Here is a 22,181-nt window from a genome sequence, read left to right on the forward strand (position 1 = left end):
TTTAACTAAGTACGAAATATAAACCACTTCATGCAAATAAAGAGGACATTATGCCTAAAAATAAAAAGTAAACTACAGAATATTACAGTTATATACTTACTGTCTTATTCATAATGAAAGATCGAAGCTTTAAATCGCCGTTGTTGGAGCCTTGTTAAAAAATGGTATTCATAAACGGTCAAAAACGCTAAATCGTTCTATTATTTTTTGGGAAAATGGCTCTGATTTATAGGACCCATCACCCTGCTTTTCACATTTTAGGCATTCGAAAATTTATATTAATATTATTTGATAAGTTTATCTTTATAAGGGGCTTAATTTCTAACCTTACATGAATTCTAGGTACTTAGAGAATCGAAAATCATTATGATTTTACTCTCCTCAAAGATTCTGTTCCTATTACTCAGTAACCTAGTGGCTACATTTCACATCACACCAATACAATCTCAATCTCCTAGAGAATAAAAAGTGCCACAACAATACAACGGTTAACGCTGTCTCACATTTTATGATTGGATTATACCCTTGTATTTGGATATCGGGGCTGCAATGAATACTCAATGAGATAGGGTCCCGGAATGACGCTGGCGTGGTAGTTTAACGTCCAGTTACTGCATAATTATTTATATTTAGAGGTAATATTGGATTTACTGACCCAGGGGTGGGGTGGGGTCCCCTTTATTTCTTCTTTTCATAATTGGTTTTCTGTTCTGGAAATGTAAACCTCACTTGTTTCATCCAACTATGGTGATCAATTAATAAATTTCTATCCGGTTCAAGTCATTACATTTTTAAAGCTATTAAAAAATGCTGTGTTAATTGATTTTAATATTATTGGAATAAAGACAATGTCGATAATAGTTTGACAATAAAAAAATGTGCGCCGCGCTCCGCCATATATGCGCCGACCCTTACACTTACAGTACCATTTCGTAAAATGGTGAGACTTATAGTAAGGCTATTAACCAGTCCGTTCAGGTGACACGCGTTAGAAGAGCGTTAACAACTACATTTATTTTGTATTTTTAATAGTGTACGTCAAAGTGACCCAACGCACTGATAAGTGGAGTGGGGTCCAGTAGAATTTCGATTGACAGATGATTACCCCTTAGCGGTCGACACAATTATGTCCCTTGAGACCAGATATAATTAATGTATATATTTAAATTAAAATACATATAGCTGTTAACGCGCATCTAACGCTTTCATTTGAACGGTCTTTTAAGCGGTCTGTAAACCTTAGTGTTCGGAGTTTTGATTTAATAAAATAAAAATTATGTTACGATTCTTTTTTTTATCTCATCAGTAGATTGTATTCTTACTAATAAACATTCACCTATAACTAAAATATCATAACTGACTTCCTAGCAAGTTATTTTAACAATATACTTGGTTAATCCTTCACTAAAATTATTCCTAATCACCCATAATGCACCAAAGCATTCCAAATTTTAACGCTCAAAATAATTCAAACAAACCTTCACCAGCATTAACCCGTGGATGCGTTGCAATAATCCAGAAACAGAGCATTCCACTTCTCTAAAATCTGGAGCACAAAAAAGTGAGGTAAGGCCGCAACCACGTGTCTGCGGTGTGCTTTATTGCCTGCCTTTAGATGTTTCACAGTCGACTGCCCCCCGTTTTCTAGCTGGGCTTTTCATAATTCACGGGCTATGTTACAAAAACGAGGTGAGAAGGGTGTTCTACAACAAGCAAAACCGACGTTGAGTGCAATAAATAGTATCAGCAATACTTTCCATAACTTGCATAGCATTTGACATCAGACGCAAAGTTTGATAATGCTCAGTAATAACACTGATTGTTCTTGATTTAAGTAGACTAGTGTTTGCTAATGAATGCTAAGCAGGAATAAATAAAACGGTAAAACTTAGACAGACTCAATAACGATTGTAAAAATAAATACATACATAGATATGAACGAAAGTAAACACGGATGTGCTCTATGTGATCTGATAATTTATTTGTGTGTAGACTTAGTCAAACTGCAAATCTTACAGTCTTTAAACATCTTAACATAATACTAAATTATATTAATATTATCTTATTATGATTTAAGGTATCTGTATATACGTAAGTTTTATTATTATTTATGTTCATATTGTACAACATACTCAAGCCATGTACATAGTAACCCTTCTGCACGCGAAGATGTTTCCGACTCCTTGTTACCGGGTGCTTACTAATTAGATCGGTCTGCAGTACCGGGGTTATATTCTAATTTCGCTTTCGTATACCTGGTAGTTTCCATAGTTGGGTTAATATTGCGTATGTCGGGTTATCTTCATTCTCAGTGATTAAGCAGTAATCAATATTGTAGTGAGGTTTAGGTCTACGGTATTATTAGTGTTAACTTTAACAAAGCATTAAAGCTATATACGGTAGGCGAGAGCTTGGCTGTACCTCTGGTATTGTTTTAGTCCATGGTCGGTAGATGCGGCTTACCATTAGGCGGAGCGCTCGCTCGTTTGCCTACTAAGGCAATAAAAAAGGAAACTTACATTTAAAGAAATAAAAGTGATAAAAGATATCTTCAGTCGAAAAAATAATATAATATTGTAACAACAACTATAAATTTTAATCAATAATATAAGGTAATAATATACAACTGATACACTTACTTTTTATTTACGCCGGCACTTATGTGTCCGCTATCGCATTATAAAGTCCAACCGTCCGTTCAGTGTTGCCATATTCCCAATGTAGCCTATAAAATTAATAAACTTATGATACTATATTATTAACTATTACTTACTATTATTACTTTTACTGGAAATGCTAAAAAGCAATAAGGTTCAAATTGACAATCATTCATAAGGCTCTTGAATAACATTTGACTTCATAAGCGGGTCAAGAACACAGGAGTTCGGTGGTGCCAGCTTTAACACAGTTAATAAACTTGTTCTAGGAACTCAGAAGTTTGTATAGAATCAATTATTCGGCAGTCTTCATATTAGCTTATCAGTTTCTCTAGTTAAATTTATTGATGAAATATTCAATAACTTCATCTTATTCAGTTTTCATATTTAGTCACCAATCGACATTTAAAGAAAGAAATGAGAATTGGGCGAATGGTTATTTTTTCAATTCAAACTGTAATAACTCCATCGCTCCTTAATCTACCTTAAAAATATACTCAACTAAATAAAATATTGACTGCACGTTAGGAAGTTAAACCAAATGCACGCATCCAGGATTATGTTGGATTATACGGGATTGTGCGTAAACGAGCGCACAATTGCGTTGTTAAGCGATATTTGAGTTCCATTTAAGCCAAGTGCTAACATAAGATAAGTTAGACTTATTGTTTAAGTCCTGTTTGGGTGGCAGCTCATTTAGTTTGTGTTTATGTCGGCATTGGATAGAAGGTTTAAATTATAGAGTTATGAGGTGTGATTTCTTCGTGTGCTAAAATCTAACCAGAACAAAAATTTTATATAATAATCCATTGGTTACAAAAGACTCACAACACCAAAAGAATCGACAATGCGTTGTTAGTTTTAAAATAAACAAATACGTATTACGGTTTAATAATTTTTATTCTCATATAGACAAAGAAAGTTTCTTACATGAGAATAATATAACGAAACATTAGTTTAGTTCAAAGGGAAGGGAGACGGAATCAATGCAACAGCAATCACGTTATGTTGGCTGGTTTTCTATTAGAGTTGGAACAGGTTTTTGAGATGTTTAGATTTATTGATATTCTGATAATACACTTATTTGGATGTAAAAGGAAGCGTAACAAAGTGTCAGCACTTTGTAATTAAAATTTCTACGGATAAACATTGTATGCTGGTGGTAGGATATTTGTATCTTCTGGATAATGACTGCCAGTGACCCACGTGTGTGTCACGTTCGTGGTATAGCTCGTGTATATTCGGTTTCAAACATGCCGTCATAATAGTAACGACTGGCAAGAAATGATCGGATAATCAACCCGCCATAGTGGCCTCCGTAAGTGTGTCACTTTCGGGAATCAACCTGTGTACATCCGGTTCCAACAGGCCGGCATAATTACGTCGACTGCCGAGGGGTGATCATCTCTCGTATGTCGACACTATCCGGACCTCACTTCGCTGTCTGATGAAGTAGGGTCACTTAGCTATGCCCATTAGAAATTTTAATAGATTAGCTAGTCTCGCCTCTAGACACATAAAAACTCTATTCATTAGTCTTTCATTTATCCATTAAGTTTTATCATAATTAATACATTGTCTAAGAATACCATCTGGGACCAGCAAATTAGTATTCTTAAATGCCAAGAAGGTTAAGTAACGTTAACGTTACATTCAAAGTTGGTGTAAATTTGAGTGTATCTTCGCCCAGTCTCTAGACCTCATAATATAGTGAAATTTATGGACGCCCGTGGCCGCATTTCTTAGCGGGTTTAGATGATATTTAAGTTAAACGGGCTGTATCGCCCCATTAGTCTAGTTAAAGCTGTATAAAACTTAGAATTATACTACGGTCACTCTAAGGTTAATACGTAACTTCTATTATAGCAAATATGGTAATATCGTGACATTTATTTTCAAATATATTCTATAAATCACTTTATCACTACATTTTGAAAAATTCTTAGTGCTGACATTTTTGTTTAATAGCATTATAATTCTGCCCATCATCTGCAACACTACGCGCTACATAAACTCCTTGCATTTAAAGAGGAGAGACATCAGCCGTGCTTCGTTCTGCTCAGCGCTCCTACACACGTCACGCTAATGCTTGGAGATGACGTCATAATTTACATAAGCCTCGACTTACCGCAGACACGACTCATAAGACTGGCGCTCGCAGACTTATACGTAATTTCGTGGATTATTTGTAGAATTCATTGCATTTGAAATGCTTGTTTAGGTTAACTTTGTTCAAGGATGTTAGTTTTTAAGCCTGAGATTTTCGCTTTTGGTTTGATTTAGATTTCACGCATGAATTGCTTTACAAGCCATGTTACCTACAAGTTGTATCGTAAATTTACATGTCTGATTTATATGTAAGGCATGTTTCTTTACATATAAATAATCCTTCTAATTACGTACTATCTTATCTTCCTAATAAATATGAATCATGCGGAATTTCGTTGGAAAGAAGGAAGCAAACGCTAAAAACACAACACACACGTAATTCTACAAGTGATTTTCATAGCTGTTGGTATTTCCTTACCATAAGGTTTAGTTGCATTTTTACTTAACTTCTACTATAAAAATTTAAAATCTGTAGATATCATGACATTACAGCTGATGATGACGTAAAAAGTTATTTTTTGTGGAAAATTCTCAAGTATATTGGTTTCATCACGATGTATTTTTTCACTGTAAGCTATAATTAAACAACACACACATAACTTCGTATCTTCACAGGTGTGTGTCTTAGTTAGTTGTCTTTTGTACGGACGGACTTGCGTCTCCACATATCGTTTCATTAGCAACCAGGCTCACTTGATCCTTCACTTCTGTTAGACATCAGCTTGCTTCAATAAAGAACTTGAGATCGGTAACAGTCCTTGAATCCAAACCGATTTCAAGTAAATCTAATGACAAACAGCTGAAGCAATCTCCGATCGAATTATGTTGGAGATATTCAGGCCATTTCTCATCGCGATTACGGAACACCTGAGTGGCGAAGGGAAAATATGCGTTTCGCTAATGAAATACTTAGTGGGGCTTACAACTGTCTCCCTCTGATTGATGCTGAATACGTTTTTGAATTATTTTTCGCGACAGATGTTGGGTTTCTCTCGTCATTTATTTAGGCGAACAAATGAATGGTTCTACACGAAACCGAGTGCAAATGATATTCAATACTGTATGGCTTTGCAAGTAACGTAGTTGAGTTTTAAATCTAAAGTCCCAAAAATGATTTATGGAAAATGAAATATAATAAGAATATAAATGAAAACGCTGAAATTGACTAACATTATAACAGTAATAAACTTATTAACGTTAAATCACGTACGGGTGACAACTAGAAAGTTGTCGCAACCAAGCCCTTAATGAATAAAGGTGTGAACTGCTGCAATCCGTAAATAAGCTATGGACATTAAAATTTCAACTGCAAATAAACTTTTATTAACCAGCAAACATGACAATTTCCAACCTCCCCTTTACGCCACAAATTCAAATTGCCAAGTTGACTGGCCAATTATGCCAGTAATTCAAATTACCGCGGCAATATTGCCCGCTGTTGTTTAGGGGTGTTACGATGGTAAGCCCGCTCCACTCCACGAAGAATGTCTAACACAATCGAGGGACTTAACGCTGGTGTATTTGCATAAACGAACGCCAATGTAACCGTTTTATTTGGAAATAAGGATTTGAATTCTTGATGTGAAATTAGCATTGTTGAAAGTGTTAGATTATTGAGAAATAGTTATGGGGTGTTAAGTTGGATGTTGAATGTATATTTTTGGATATAGATACTAAAGAAATAATTGTATCTGGAGTCTGTGAGAATAAACAAAGAGAAATATGTTATAAATTACTTAGGAAGTCGTTTAGCAATCCTCCCTTACTAAAAGCTTATTTATATTAGGTACAGATCATTTGAAAGTGAATATACTTATTAGCTGGATCACAGATTAATTAATAAGGTCCAAGATAGTTTAGATTGATATTACAGAATTTAATAAGGCAGCTTAAAATCCAAGATGCCTAATCCTTCGTCCATATAGGACACCAATAAACCACGGAAGATATGCTAAATAAAGGATATATGATATAATTCACACTATCACAATGGAAAGCCAATAAAATATTTACAGAATCGTGTGTTTGCTCGCAGCTTGTTCAAAATCGAGAAATAGTCTTGAAATTTTCATTCAGTTACATACAAATACGCACTCTACAGTGTTCAGTTAAAGTTGATATTCTTTTGTTAATAAATCTATGCAGAGACATTTTATATGGAAAAATAAAAATGTCCGAGCACTTTATCGAAAGCTCAATGAATGGCAAATGCATCGAAAATTATTTTGCATTGGAGATATCGATCAATGAGACAATATCGATGGTCCGATCTCGATTGGATTTTTGATATAATAAGTAAAATTACGTGCGATTTTTTTTTGCATATTATTAAATCGGTGGCTGCTATTTGTATATAAAAATCGTTAATCCAGATATTGTTTTATTTATATTATTATAGGTTATTATTTTTGCACCTAAGTGATAAGTCAAGCAAACCATTCACTTGATCGTATAAGATATTTGGTCATAAGCAACACAACCCGGCTCGAAATACAAAGCACAACACGACACATATACTGTTATCTCAATTCTATTCTATATCTGTTAGTATCAAGACCTAGAGCGACTTTAGACACCAATATTCCATACATTTGCAGGTCAAACAAACATTCCTATTTATACAAAGATTGAACCCATATTCTGTAGTGGTTGTTTCCCACTGTTTCAGGAGTCATAAACAACAGTTTTTGTATTTGATAGCCTTAACAACATCAATGGCCGAGCATGCAACTTTGCGTTGCTGAAGACAAAATAAAATTGTAAAACAGCTACATCAAAGGAGGTTTTATGAGATACAAACATGAATTTTGCCGCTAAGATAAGATGCGATTATGCCTTTGCCAGAGAATAGAGGCAATATTTAGGTCGTATTGTTTGAGAAGGCGAGTTACTTGCCGGTTGGACTGAGCTACTATCTTTAACGATAGCAACTTTGGGAAGCACGGAAGCCATGATATTTCATTTATTAGGGACATCAGATATTCATTCACATACACCCTGTGATAGCCGGTAACAATTTTGGCTAGAACGTTCTGGCTAAAAACTAAGCATATCTATACTGCTACATAAGTATAATCCAGATCTTCGTAAAGCCACAATATAACACCTAATATTCTTAACAAGAAAACCATGAGCAGCTCAAAAAGACCTAAATCGCTAACTTCGCGATCATCCTCACAAACCCGCCACAATTTTAATAACCTTCCCATTCATGGGGAGTGCCAAGTTGGTAATAAATAACGACGTCCCAAGTTATCTGCCACGGTACTCTTAAGAGGGCCACCGCCGTAAATTTTATTTTATTGCTTAGTACTTATAAAATTTAGCAATTGCACCCCGCGGGGGACGGGGGAGTAATGAAAACATTCGTGGAGATAAAACTGGCAATGGCTTGTTAAAATTCCTGCCGTGTGCGTTTTGGGAGTCATTTTTTATCTGTGTTTCTTTTGGACAAAATTCAGCTTAGCAGATAAGGTGTTTTCAGTTAATGTCCTTTGTAATGAAACTGCTTATGTTATTGTGTCGTTTCAAATGGTACGGTTGTCAAAAAATATTTTGTGATAGATAGTTTGGGTAGGTCCTTGTCATAGCTAAAGTTCATATCGACCGCGACTTATCAGAAGGTGCCTAATAACCATAACGTGTTTGCTAAGAATAATCACAAAGCCAAAGCTGTTATAAGTTTGTAAAATAATCCTCAGCTTCTTTGACATCACATAACACTAAAATTCATATTTTGTAATCATAATCCCGCTCTAAGCACTAAGATCTCGTATAGCGTCTTCTCTATTTCCTTATCATGTTAAACTGATGTTAACAAAGAGTAAAATGTGGGCGAGGAGGGGTCGTTGGAGCTGGAAGTGGCGCGGACGTGGTGCCCTCTATACAATATTCATAACTAGAGACAATGTAGTTCGGAACTTGGAAAGGCTGGGTTTGACTACCCAAAGTAGAGGCGGATGGAGATTTATTTTTTCGAAAATAAAATTGTTATAATATCTTAGATACTCGAAGTATGAACTGCAATAGCCTGTGAGAGGAGGAAATAAGTAAAATAATTAAAACGTTCTCTGGCCCGTTAAGGTATTAATATATGGATGCTACCAAGTTGTCACAACACTAAGATATATATTTTGACTTGTGCTAAAGTCTTATACGACGGGGGCGTCCATTTTTTATGGAAACTAAGTGCACAAAAATTACTTTTGCGATGGCAGTGAAACTTATAGATGATTTTTTCAGTTACCGGCTGGTTGACGCGGGATGTTGCTAATTCTCAAGTAGCGTTTACTACTATTGTAATCATATTATATTGCACAATAAGTCAATAGTGACTCACCTCAAGAGTCACCGCCCTCACCACCACCACTACAAATCCTGGCTTACAGGAGTTGTAGTGGTGGGTGTGAGGGCGGGAAAGTCTCACCTCAAGAGTCAGTATATATAAGACAAGAGTAATTTAATACTAGGAACGTTGAATGGCACATAATTTATTTACTTTTTTAGCACTTCGTCTATAATATACAAATGTATACACTTAAGCCTTTGTCCACCACCAGTCCACCTTAAAATGATGGTGGGATATACACAAGGTTAAATCAAAGGCAGGTTAAAAACTGTATAACATTTAAAACTCACCGATAGAGGTACCTAAACATAAATTAAATGAATAGAAATAATAATAAATATAAAATACACAACATTTCTAATTGATTAACATTTATTATATGGACTCACTGCATAATTTCAAGTCCATGGACACTTTGTCACGTTTAAATAAAAAACCGTAATCGCTTTTAACATGCGCCATACTACGAATTAACTTTCTGCCCGTGTGTACAATATATCAAATTTTATAAAAATTCAAAGTTTTGGCACAATTTGAGCACTGAATATTTTACTAGTTATATTTCAAGTGGGACATGCGATACTGAGAAATTAACATTTTAAACTTAAGTTACTTGAAATGTTCTTCGTTGGGAAGACATTATACGTATAACGTAAAATAAAGGAGGAGAAAGGGAAGTTACTACAAACACGTCTTTGTGATTGCAATGAGTGAAATGCGCAGGTTTATATCAGTGTCAATTTGTGTCTTCCACAATAATTTGTACCACATGTTGACGTTATGGATTGGATATTTTTACTCCGTTGTAGTTTATATTCGCGGTACGAGATCTGTGGAATAAGTGAGGAATGAATTTAAGATATTGTTTAATAATTTTAATATTTAAAGAAATTGCACACACACACATACATCACGGGGAAGGGGCATGCACGGACGTAACCAGGCAACCACTTTTCGTCAAGTGTGTTCCGTCCCATGATGTGATAGTTGGCGAGCCTATCACCATACCGGGCACAAATTCTAGTCTCCTGACTGATACTTAGCAGAAAAACCCAAATATCATTTTTCCCGGCCCAGGATTCCAAACCTGAACCTCAGAGCTCTGCCGTACCGTACCAGCAGTATGACTACGCCACAGAGGCAGTAAGTTAAATGAATTAAAACTGATATTAGAGAGATCATCTATATATTTAATGACTTTAATAAAAATAATGATGTTCAAAAAACATCCTAAAGTTAAAAATAGATATAAATATTATATCCCTCTGTGTCTAAACAGTGATAAAACAATCAAACATTTAACGCTAAAATGCCAGGGGAACAAGAGCAACAACCACCTATCTAATAACAATCGTATCAATCATACAAAATTGGCAACAAGATTGACACTTGCAACATTTTAGACAGTTGTGGATAACTCGTTTAATTTTCGAAATCACTTATAGAAGGTAGGTGCATTGGAATGTATATTTAATGGAATGAAATGAATATCAGAAATATATTTTAAAGTAATAGAGAGACATTGTATATGTTTTTTCAACAACGTGGCCTACTTACCTGGGGCAACATTCCTGTTTTAAACTCCAAAATGCAGCTGCAGCTTATTATTATAATTTTGTATAGTAAATTTTATCAAAGTTTCTTCCTTCCCTAATTCCTACAGTTACCCTATATGGTAGGTATGCAGTCCCTGATTGATCTACTTGCTCGTTCCCTGGCCTCAATGATAAATAACCTTACATTATTAAGGTTTCGTCTAAGACTAAAGTTTTATGTAAGGATGAAATAAAATAAAATAAATAAACATTGGTTTAGCAGAATTCCATGTTATTACATAAAATTTAGGGACAGCATGTAAGTGCGCTATGGAATCAGTTACGATTTGATTTCGATCCACACACAAATTGGCTCTTTGAGTTTTTCGATTCAAAAAACACGTAATTTGGCTGGGATTTGAATTCAAGCCTGATCTTGTGATAGGCTTATACCCTATCACATCGTTGCATGGGAATGGGCTGGCTGAATCGTTGGCATATTAGTTAATTCCTGATCATCTGTTCAGAGATAAAAACTTATAAAAGCATGTATAGGAAATCATTGTAATCAATTATACCAATTTAAAAAAGAAAATAGATACACAACATTGTAAGTAAAGTAATAAATCAAAACATAACGATAATTTATTTACTTCATTTAAGTCCAAGATTTCGGTGTTTCTGATACCTATATTTCTTTCCAGAATTTGAAGGATTCTGGATTGGGTAGCGAACCCATTTTCAGTTCATCGCCAATGTACTACATAAATTTCGCCTGGCTTTTGCTCCTCGGTTCCCATTTTATCGGCAGTTTTTTGTCAGCATATAGAGTGGGATTCCTGGAAAATAATAAACTTGATGAAAATTTATACATCTTTTAACCGACTTCAAAAAAAAGGAGGAGGTTATCAATTCGACGTGAATTTTTTTTTTAATTCTATAACTGAATGATAAGAGGAGGATGTGTTGGTTGCAACTCTTGTCCATAATGTCCATCAATTTTAAGGATTAAATATATTCTCTTAGCAGCAGTGCGTGCCGACATAAAAAAAATTGAATTCAATATGACGTGCTCGTCTGTCACAGAATTGACTAACTTCATCTACAACATGCGTACGTAATATATCGAAAAATGATTCTTTGTCGTACCAAAGTAAAAATAGGAGCAGAATCTTTGACAAAAATTTAACTGCTTTAAAAATAAAAGAAAAGAAGAATATTACGAAATGGGCATCCTAATTAATTATAGATGAAATAGTCATTTAACACTTACTCAAATTTATCAAAATTAGTCCACATTTTTGTCATCCATTTAACTCGGCGAGAGTGTGGTGAAAAAATGTAACAAGGAGTATGTGGCGGGGTATGACATACCCCTTAAAAAAATGGCTATAAAACCTGTTTCTGCAGAAGTATTATACTATTTATTTTTTGGTATAATAAGACAATACCACCATAACGCATTGGAAATAAAACAATCGCGCCATTTTAACAATTTTATTTTTTTACCTCGATGGAAGTAAGTCACTTTAACAACGAAAACAACATTAAATACTTTGTTCTTTTCATTGTTTTATAATAATTTTGTCAATTTGAATTTTATAATTACAATAGTTCTATTTACTTCATCATCATGGAAAGATAATTAAAACTAATTACATTATAAAGCAAAGTTCAATCAAGTCTTCATATCTTATCGTAATATTATGCTTAGTAATCGTGTATACAAAAACGTGCTTCTCATGGTGACTTAAACATTTCGAATAAGGAGTTATAATTATATTTGCTTACATATATTTGATTACTTGACAACTATTATCTTTATTCAAATAACATCTATGATATTATAAATAACTTATGTTTTCCTGTCGAACAGGCATCGTTATTAAATAATTTATGAAATAGACTACTACGTTTCGTTTAATCAAAGATTTTAACAATTTTCCAAGTTAAATAAGCTGGAATTATTATTATTATTATTGCTTCATACTAATTTCTAAACCAATTATTTGATTTAAAGAAACTATTAACTAATCTAGCGTCGATTAATCACGAAATGTAACTAAAACAAATGCCAGCATCATAATAACTGTAACAAAAATAGTAATGAGGTCCATAGCCCGTACCGCTATCATATTGTCTTTGTAACTTAGTAGTTTCCAACTTTGCTTAAAGATATTGGGCGGCTTCCTTCTGTGACACAAACTTGGCGATATCATATTAGTCATATCTATACGGATGGTAAAAAGGGAAAAAAATAATAATATTTAGTGTTATGATCTCTTTATATTAACACTTCAATGTTTTCCATGTATTTAGCCGAAAGTTTCAGGTACATTGGTTTTAGAAAGAGTAATCATTCCATAGATGCATCGCATTTACCTGACTTGTCTGCTTTATTGTTTGAAGAATAATTCGCCTGTCCCTATTAACAGAGTCGGAACTGCAAATTAGCAATTTTACAGGAGAGCGCGTCAAAGTTTAAATTGCTTATATTTTTTTAAGTATACGAGCTAGGTTTATAAAACTGTATAATACATTAATATACGTTGAATAGCGTATGTACATGGCAATTCAATATTATTTTCTCTTTTCTTAATATGTGAAAATTCACAAATGACTTTCATAACGGATCAGGATTCATTGTAATTTGTCGGATCCGTCATATCCTACAAAGTTACTTGGACAAACTAATTTATTATTCGTTGTAAGTGCCGCATACATCTTTGTTAATTATAAAACCCAGACAAGTATATGTCGTATTTTAATATATTTTTTAATAGAAGACAATTTTATAATAATTTGTTCATATATATTTTTTTCAAATATGACTAATATTAAAGAAATACTCTAAAAGAATACAAATAAAAATTACCTTACTTTTATAGGCTTAAATACATAATAAAATCACGAATGTTAAACTGAATTAACCTTATTAAAGTCACAAGTATTGTATTATTACAATTTGGTAAGAAAACGAAATCAATATTATATCTATGTATGTACTAATTATAAAATCTAAGTATATTACCACATTTCAGGCCTCACATTAGAGAATCAGTCTTAATAGCGGAACATTATTTTATTTTTAATATTTATTGTAGAAAAATAGAGGTTTTCCAAAATATTATAAAATAATTCTTGTAGAATAAAAATAAAAAACGACCTTAACCTATAAACAAAAAAACTTACAAAATAAACTGTCAAAAAATAATCACAACGTTTTCAACAAAGTCTATTAAAATAAGTTAAGAACAAAATGGCAATACAAACAACCTTAAACCTAATATGACCGTAATAATGGCAATGAATTATTAAAATTAAAAACATAGAGAGTCTTATCATTGATTATCCCCCCTCTTCTGAAATAGTGTCACGTACCTCTTGAGCATTGTTATCAAATTTTAAGTTTTCATGAAAGCTGTGGTACTTTTCCGGGATTATTCTACTCTGGCATGGATTCATCAAATCTTTATATTTATCATGAATTATGAGAAGATTCCCATCATAAGCTTGCTTGATTTGAAATTCACGAGACAGTCTATCTGTGTTTCGGGTACCAGATCTCAATACAATTGTAGTTTTCAATCCATCTTCCAAGTTATATTTATATTCAATCCTATCATAGAGCTGTGCATGTACTGTTTGTTACCTCTCTTATTTGAGTCTTTTGTATTTTTTCAATTTTAATTTTTATTAGCCAACAAAGACTTAAAATGAAATATATCGGGAGTTGTCATCTGTTTCACTACATAAGGTTTACCTTGTACTTTAGTCCAACGAACGAGACAATACCATTCTTCTGGTACATAAATGAGCTTTTGCTCGCTAGCACGCTCAATAGTGGAATAAACACTATCTCCCTCGTTCTGAGTATGACCCTCCTCCATAAATCTATGGGTAATTGTCACCCCAAATTCTTTCGCAGTAAGAAGATGAACAAAAACTATACGATTTCTGTTCTGCCGAGTGCAGTTATTAGACCCAAAACCTAATGACTTTATTCCACTATGTAAAGCTTTTGTTCTTATTGGGAAGAAAATAGTGGAATGTATTTTGCCGATCGTGTTTAAAGACCTCTCAGGTGTGTGGCGATTTTCCAAAAATGATTAAAAACATTAATGATCTGTCTTTTATTAAATTTTCTGGAACATTTTCTTTTTATTGCTTTAAATGACGAGATGAGCTTGCCTTTCGCCTGGTAAACGATATGACCGCCCATAATAAGTAAAAACACCATATAAAAACTTAAATTACAAAGTATTGTTTGGTATTCCGCTGCGCTCGCTATCCTGAGACATGAGATGTTAAGTCTTATTATGTCCAGTAGTTACACTAACGACATTTTACTTTATATGCTTCTTTGAACTTCTGTCCTTAAACTTTTTTTCCTCAAAACTTAGTAAAGCCATATCCTTGATTCTTTCTCTCATTAATATCTAATTCTTTGTATACTGTAGTCTTTTCTTACCTTTATCATCTTTAAAACTAGACTGGCGAGTTTGAACACTTTTAGCGAAGATGGGTGTATCAGCACTTATAATGGAAGTTACAGAAGGTGTAGATAGGTTGCCATACAAGCATGGCTAGTCAAGATTGCGATTATATTTATCTTCATTGGACGTTACGCAGAAAATGTCATTGCAGGTTTGATGTAAATGTGGCGCTAGTATAGGAGTCTTATCTAAAATATTATATTCATAAGCAAAGATTATCTGATAGCGTAACAAAATTAGTAGATGTAGTTATTATTTTCCTGATTAAAGATGTAATTCTCACTAATTACATCTCCAAGCATTTCCTACAACTGAATTAAATCATTACTATTTGGTACCGGGAATTTTCGATTAGCTGAAAAAGAAGCAATAATTAAGACTAGAAGTTATAAATAAGATAAGTAATATAACTCTTTTTGTAATTTTTTTTAGTAGGCACACCAGCGTAAAAATAATGTAATTTTAACACAGCCCAAGAAAAAAAAGCAGTGCAGGCAAAAAATAATCCCACAATTGTATTTTATTATAGCAATATTAACAAATATTTTTTTTAGTCCCACAACCGACACATAAAATATATCATCTATCGTTTAACAAAGCAATATGGACCATATGCCACTAACAGTTTTACGATATATATTATTAACAATGTAGAAAGTACCTCATATGACAAGTTGTATTTATATTAAAACTAACAAGAAAGTCGTATATCGTACTACCGTCATTATTTATATAACAAATGACGGTTAACAATGTGGGAAGTGCAATATCCTACAAATTGGACAAATATTTAGACTTACAAAAAAGTCGGATATGGTACTACTGACATAATTCGTATTACAAATGCTAGTGAACAATGTCATATATGGTACAACATACAATTTTAATTGGACAGTTAAATATATTTCATTTACTAATTAACATGCTATAATATTATTATGATATCACAATATTTTTTTACTATTTATTGGATAAGGCAAGTTTATAAATATCTATAATAAATAATTTACCAGTTTCTTCTTATTCATCTAAATTAGATGACAATAATTTTATCCATAACCTTCTGACTAGCTCTAAATTGCTCTTCAATTTGTTCAGTCGCAAGGTTTATCCAACGGGCTGAGCTGCTTATCATTTTGGTTGATATTAAATTAAAAAACTCTAAATAATACGAATTAACACAAAACTAACACGTGATGTGTATACGCCCCTGAAACATAGTGCGTACTGGCACAACCGCGCGCGCCTCCTTCCCTCGCATCCCGCTAAAAATGTCAGTAGTTACACATCCAGCATTGTTAATCGACAGCCGTGCCCTATACGACTTTGTTAACGTGGCTATATCAGAAACTATGAAGAAAATTTAACTTTTTCTTAAATCTACTGAAAGAAAATACCTTTTTAGGGTAATTAGTGCAATAAAACCAAAATCCGTAAAATGTCATATCCGACATTGTTAATAGGGACAGGCGAATTGATAATAGAAATCCGGTGGGTAATTATTGAGTTTATCGCGTTCAAACAGACAGATACATGCGGCGGGGGATTTGTTTTAAAATATACGTTTTGAAACTTTTTAAGAGGAACAATTCCGTCATACATTTATGTTGTGTAACATTAACCATTTACGCAGTGCAAGCAATAGCAGCTCTCAAAACAAATAAATTTCTCTATTTTTTTAACTTTTTTCATCTCTGCTTTTTTTGGTCATAGCGTAATGTTACATATATACCCTATAACTTTTTTCGATAATTGGGCTATCCAACACCAAAAGATTTTTCTAATCCGAACCAGAAGTAACTGATATTAGCGCGTTAAAAAAAACCCTTCAGCTTTATATAATACTAAGTATAGATGTATAAATAGAAGATCACAATAAACATGCACGTGTTTTATTTTAATGTGTACAACTATCCTTAAGTAGAATAAAACCAGAAGAGTAGAAAGAGGTTCTACTGAAGATTTCTAAAAAGGGGATATGTGCTAGAGGAAATTCTTTGAGTTTCTAGCATTTTTTAAAGTGAAATAGCGGCACTTTCCTGGTCAAGTATTTAAAGTTACTCACCACAATGTTCCATTTGTACTCCTATCACTGTTTATTATATATGTAATAAAAATTTACTCATATAACGTTGAATAATTTTATTCATGGCTATTCGTATTTAAATGAGCAATTGTAAAGGTCATTTTACGTAATTTAATCTCAGGCGATATAATATATTGGATTTAGTTGCATAATTGTTAAATATTATCATAATTAGGCTGCTGTTAGCTCAGAATTATCACAATATGCGGATCATTTAAGAAAACTTTTAGTTTTAGTGCTTGGTATTCATTAAAAGACGTTACGACTTTTTGTATGCAATACAACATATAAATAAAAATAAACTTATATCACACTTTCGTGAAATTTATATTCCGATATTCCTCATATATATCTTTCCAAAGATTGTACGAATCTGGATTTGGTAGAGGTCCCATTTTCAATTCATCGCCGATATGCAAGAAATTCCATTTATTTCTGGTGCTTGGTTCCCATTTTACTGGAAGATCGTTATCTTGATGTGGTGTAGGATTCCTGTAACATTAAAAGTTTGGATAAAGTGTTGATTTATCGGTAGCATATTATTTATTGAATATTTATATTTTTTGACTGGCGTAGTTGTAATTGTACACGGTATGAGTACAACTAACGCGCTGAGGTTCTGGGTTCAAATCCCGGGTTAGGCCAAATAATAATTATGGCTGGATTTTTCCATCTTAAAAAGTACTCAGTCTCAGACAAGGAAAGTAAAGGAACAGAGAGTGCACCTGTGTATTTGCGCACACACGTGTGCACTATAATATATCCTGCGTACCTGGCTGATCTCCGCAGAGTTTGGCCGCTGTGGCCGATATTCGGCCAGAAAGGACTCATATATCAACTACCTCTACGGATAAGTTACGACAGAATGCTTTAAATTGAATAATTATCTATCTAACAAAAAACTGTTTTACTCTTTACATAGAATGGAATTAAATGAAAGATATATGTAACTACACAAATTTTGTGTGACATCTTTATGTAGACAATTATTCTACTTACAGAAGACACAAAATCTAATCCTATGTCGGAATTTTAATAGATCATCCTCAAATATTAGTTTCCACACATCCACTTCCAAGATCACTTACCATCTGGTAACCTATCTTTCTTTTTGTTTACATGGTGTTTAAATAGACGCTATTTTCAATAAAGAATTCCAATCCCTTGTTTTAAGCTGTCGAGAAAATAGTCCAATCAAAAAAAGTGTTTTTTACATGTTCACAAATTACTTATTTCCATTGGTTCAGACTCGAAATCGGATTGAAGATTGAGATTGGAATCATCTATTAAAAACGACCGTAAGTAAACATAATTGCTAGTCAAACACAATTATAATTATTAGTTTGAATACTTCTTCAAAAATAATAAATATACGATGGTTTAAAAACAATGATATATTATTAATTGATTCACATACCCAAATTTGGCAAAATTAGTCCACATTTTAGTCAGCCAATTAATCATAATGTGATCTTTTTGTTTTATCCTATATGGCCAAATCAGTGCATGAAAAAGATATAATATATCATCGCCATGACAAGCACCAGTAACATTTCCAAACCCAGTCCGTTCTTTTACCATATTTCTACCTCCTGAATACGTAAAATAGTAGTTAAAAATTGGAGCTTCAACTCTACTTTTCAGAATGTTTGATTCTAAAATCGCTGGTACTTCAAAATATAAATGCGAGAATATATCCGACAAATTCATTTTAGTTTTGAAGCTTATATCTTCCATGCCGAAATAAAATTGTTTCACTTTCTGAGATACACGATTTGCTTCATCTTCATTCTTAAACAGTAAATCATTACCAAAAAGATGTTTCTCATTGGCATTCTTTAAAGAATCTTCTGTTTCTTCCGATATAAAAAATAAACCCTCCTTGTCAGTCGATCCATAAATGACTGAAATATTTTTAGGATTTTTATTCAACAAATTATACGGCGAGTCAGTTATTGCTGGTTCTATGCCTCGAAACTCCTTTTCTACACAGGGTAAATGTAGTAAATTTAACGCCAGTAATTTACCGATAGGTATATTAGCGGTACTTTCTATTAGGTCATTGTAGGGAACATTTTTGTAAAACTCATATAACTCAAGAGGATCATCAGTATCTAAACTTAGTAATTGTTTTGCTATGGACTTTGCGATCTCCACTGGTTTAGGATTAATAGCCCAGTTTGCTAAAGACGATCCACTCTGCACAATAACTTTTTTGAATAGCCCATTAGTCGCTTCACTGGCCAAAAGTAAAGCCACTGATGCTCCGCCAGCGCTGTGTCCAAATATTGTGACGTTGTCGGGATCTCCACCAAATACGGCTATGTTTCTTTGTACCCATTTTAAGGCAGCTATCTGATCTTTCAAGCCAGCATTGCCTGGCACTTCTTCAATGCCTAAACAAAGGAACCCTAGAGCGCCGAGTCTATAATTAAATGTGACTAATATTACGTCATGTTTTAATAACAGATCTGGTCCTAGTAACATTTTTCCGCCACTTCCTAAAAGGAAGGCTCCACCATGTACGTAAAACATAACGGGAAGAGGTCTTCTGGCTTTAGCTGGTACGTATACGTTTATTTTCAAACAGTCTTCAGTGCCAGCAACGCCTAGTGGCGTTGGCTGAGGGCACTGAGATGAGCCATCTATAGCTTTGAATTCTCCTTTCCATTTAGGTGGCGGCTTCGGTGCCTATAAAAATTGATTATTTTTTTCATTACTTATCAATCACACGGATTAATTAAGAAAATCTGTTGTTTCCTGTGATAATGTATGTATATAAATTGATCAAAGTTTCAGAGTATTTGCTAATGTAATTTTTTGGACTTAGAATTAATTGCTTTCATATATTAATTAAAAATTGTTGAACCACATGTATTTTGTGAATGATTGTTTTTTTTTAAATGTGGTAATGATACCTGTTAGAATGGCAGCCTTAGCTATGTAATGCCACGTCCAGATATTGTAGTCTGCGAGCCGAGCCAAACCCAAAATCAGTGTGGACGGAGACAACGAGTGCAATATACCGGAACACGAACTCGATAAATTCAAAGTTTCAGTCACACACTCAACTATGTCATCATTATTTCAGCCGGGAATTGTCCACTGTTGGACATAGAGCCCCCCCCCCCCCATTGAGCGCCATAGGGACCGGTTCTGAGCCTCATCCATTGGATTCCGGCGACCCTCACCAGATCGTTGGTCCACCTTGTGGGAGGCCTGCCTTCGCTAACTCTCCTGCGACTCAACTATTTGAAGAAAACGAATTAGAACATAAATAACCATTGGTACGCTTATGTTCTAAATTACAAGACTCTTTCAACCCTGAACCCTAAATACCCAAAAGGATGGTCCTACCGCGAACGAAATACATCTACGTCACCAACGCAGTTAAACAAATTAGTTTTTATTTAATTATTCAACATCAATAATGCCCACTATATTATTATATCAATAATACGAGTCAGACTAAACGCACATACATAATATTATATACGTAGACTAATACCTCTTGTTGGTCGCTATGTTGTTAGGTTTAAACATTTTATTTTAAAAAGGCCTTTACATCTTAGTACAAGTGGCCCAAATATGCGTGGTTTAGATATTCGATACGCCGCATCATTCATGAACACACATACATATAGTTGCAAAATTAAACGTCCTCCAAACATGGAACGTAATCGAAAATGATTGTTTTTTTTTTTTATTTTAAATGGATCGACTCATTACGCGTATCATTCCGACGAGCCGAACAGATATCACCATCCACATGAGGCGTATCGTATGTACCTCGTAACCTAACTGAATGTTTGACCGTTTCTATGAGAATTTGCGATGGATCACTTCGTAGCACTACATATAAACAAATACACACATATAAGTGTTGCTATACATGCTCGGGCATTTTAGCGAACGTCTACAATGTCTGGACGCACCATAAGTTATCTTGAGTTTCAAACATTTTTGACGGTGATTGTTCTGGCGAGTTATCTCTACAAGGTTACAGTTTATATATAAACACACTTAGTAAACCTAACATGTGGAAAATATTTAATCATTTCTAATATTTTGTAACTTACTTGAAATCTTTCTGCTGTCGCATACGGAATGCCCACATACTCGAGAATGTCACCGTCAGCACTGATCCTGCCGCTCAGCACTCCCGAGTCTATCTCCACCTCCGGCGCCGGCTGCTCCACAAGGTTCATAGCGAACAACGAAAACAACACTAAATACTTTGTTTTCTTCATTTTTTGTACTTCGCTGATGTCCAGTAGTATATAGGTATATTATAAAATATTGCTAATATATAATGTTAAACATCTGATGATAAGCCTAGTATAAATATCTTATCAATATTTATCATGAAGCTGTTTATCTGGTCAAGGTAGTGAGTAATTGTGTATTTGACTTAAGTCCATTCTAACTCATAAATGAGTTAGGCGAATCTTCTAGTTATTTAAGAATATAATCTTTTAAAATATTTTTACTAACAATCATTCATTTGGTATCGTGTTCGGCAAATTAACTACACTAACAACCTTATGAAGATTAAAATTGCCTTACTGTCTATTGTAATTCGATATTATAATGTTGGCAATTGAACCATACTTTATCCCTTAACGTTTATCAGTATTTTGTCAGCCTGCTTAACTAACTAGACAGCATATTATGGCCTCTAGCGTTTAGACGTGGCCCACTAGAACAGTGTTTTTCTCTATTCATCATTATCACTGTCACAGGTTCCTATGACCTATATTTTTTTTCTATCCAGTTAGGTTATAATATTGGGCGTGATAACAAATGGTATTGAAAAGACGACTCAAATAAGAAAAAAAACCCTTTTCAGATTTAAGTATATGATTTCAGGAAATTATTTTTTTTATTCTATTTCCATTTTTATGAAACTATAAAATAAAATTTACACAAGATTTTACCTTGTGTCGAGTA

General features: G+C 33.7%; 1 protein-coding gene across 1 annotated transcript; it reads right to left on the reverse strand.

Moving 5' to 3' along the window:
* Positions 1 to 14,049: 14,049 nt before the first annotated feature.
* On the reverse strand, positions 14,050 to 21,582 carry LOC115446864 (esterase FE4). The gene is made up of 3 exons (XM_030173675.2): positions 21,311 to 21,582; positions 18,649 to 19,922; positions 14,050 to 17,723 (listed from the first exon to the last, which is right to left on the reverse strand). The coding sequence occupies exons 1-3, from the start codon at positions 21,479 to 21,481 to the stop codon at positions 17,540 to 17,542; spliced, it is 1,629 nt and encodes a 542-aa protein (XP_030029535.1). The 5' UTR covers positions 21,482 to 21,582; the 3' UTR covers positions 14,050 to 17,539.
* Between the last annotated feature and the right edge of the window lie 599 nt (positions 21,583 to 22,181).

This window comes from Manduca sexta, chromosome 26, assembly GCF_014839805.1.
Source record: "Manduca sexta isolate Smith_Timp_Sample1 chromosome 26, JHU_Msex_v1.0, whole genome shotgun sequence".
In the NCBI taxonomy this organism is placed as follows: Eukaryota; Metazoa; Arthropoda; class Insecta; order Lepidoptera; family Sphingidae; genus Manduca; species Manduca sexta.

Bases quoted from the DNA above. Each gene is read 5' to 3' on its own strand.
- LOC115446864 (XM_030173675.2), bottom strand. From the start codon at position 21,481: ATGAAGAAAACAAAGTATTTAGTGTTGTTTTCGTTGTTCGCTATGAAC. The intron at 19,923-21,310 runs GTAAGTTACAAA...CAATTTTTATAG, and splicing joins CGACAGCAGAAAGATTTCAA to GCACCGAAGCCGCCACCTAA. The intron at 17,724-18,648 runs GTATGTGAATCA...TTAATGTTACAG, and splicing joins ACTAATTTTGCCAAATTTGG to GAATCCTACACCACATCAAG.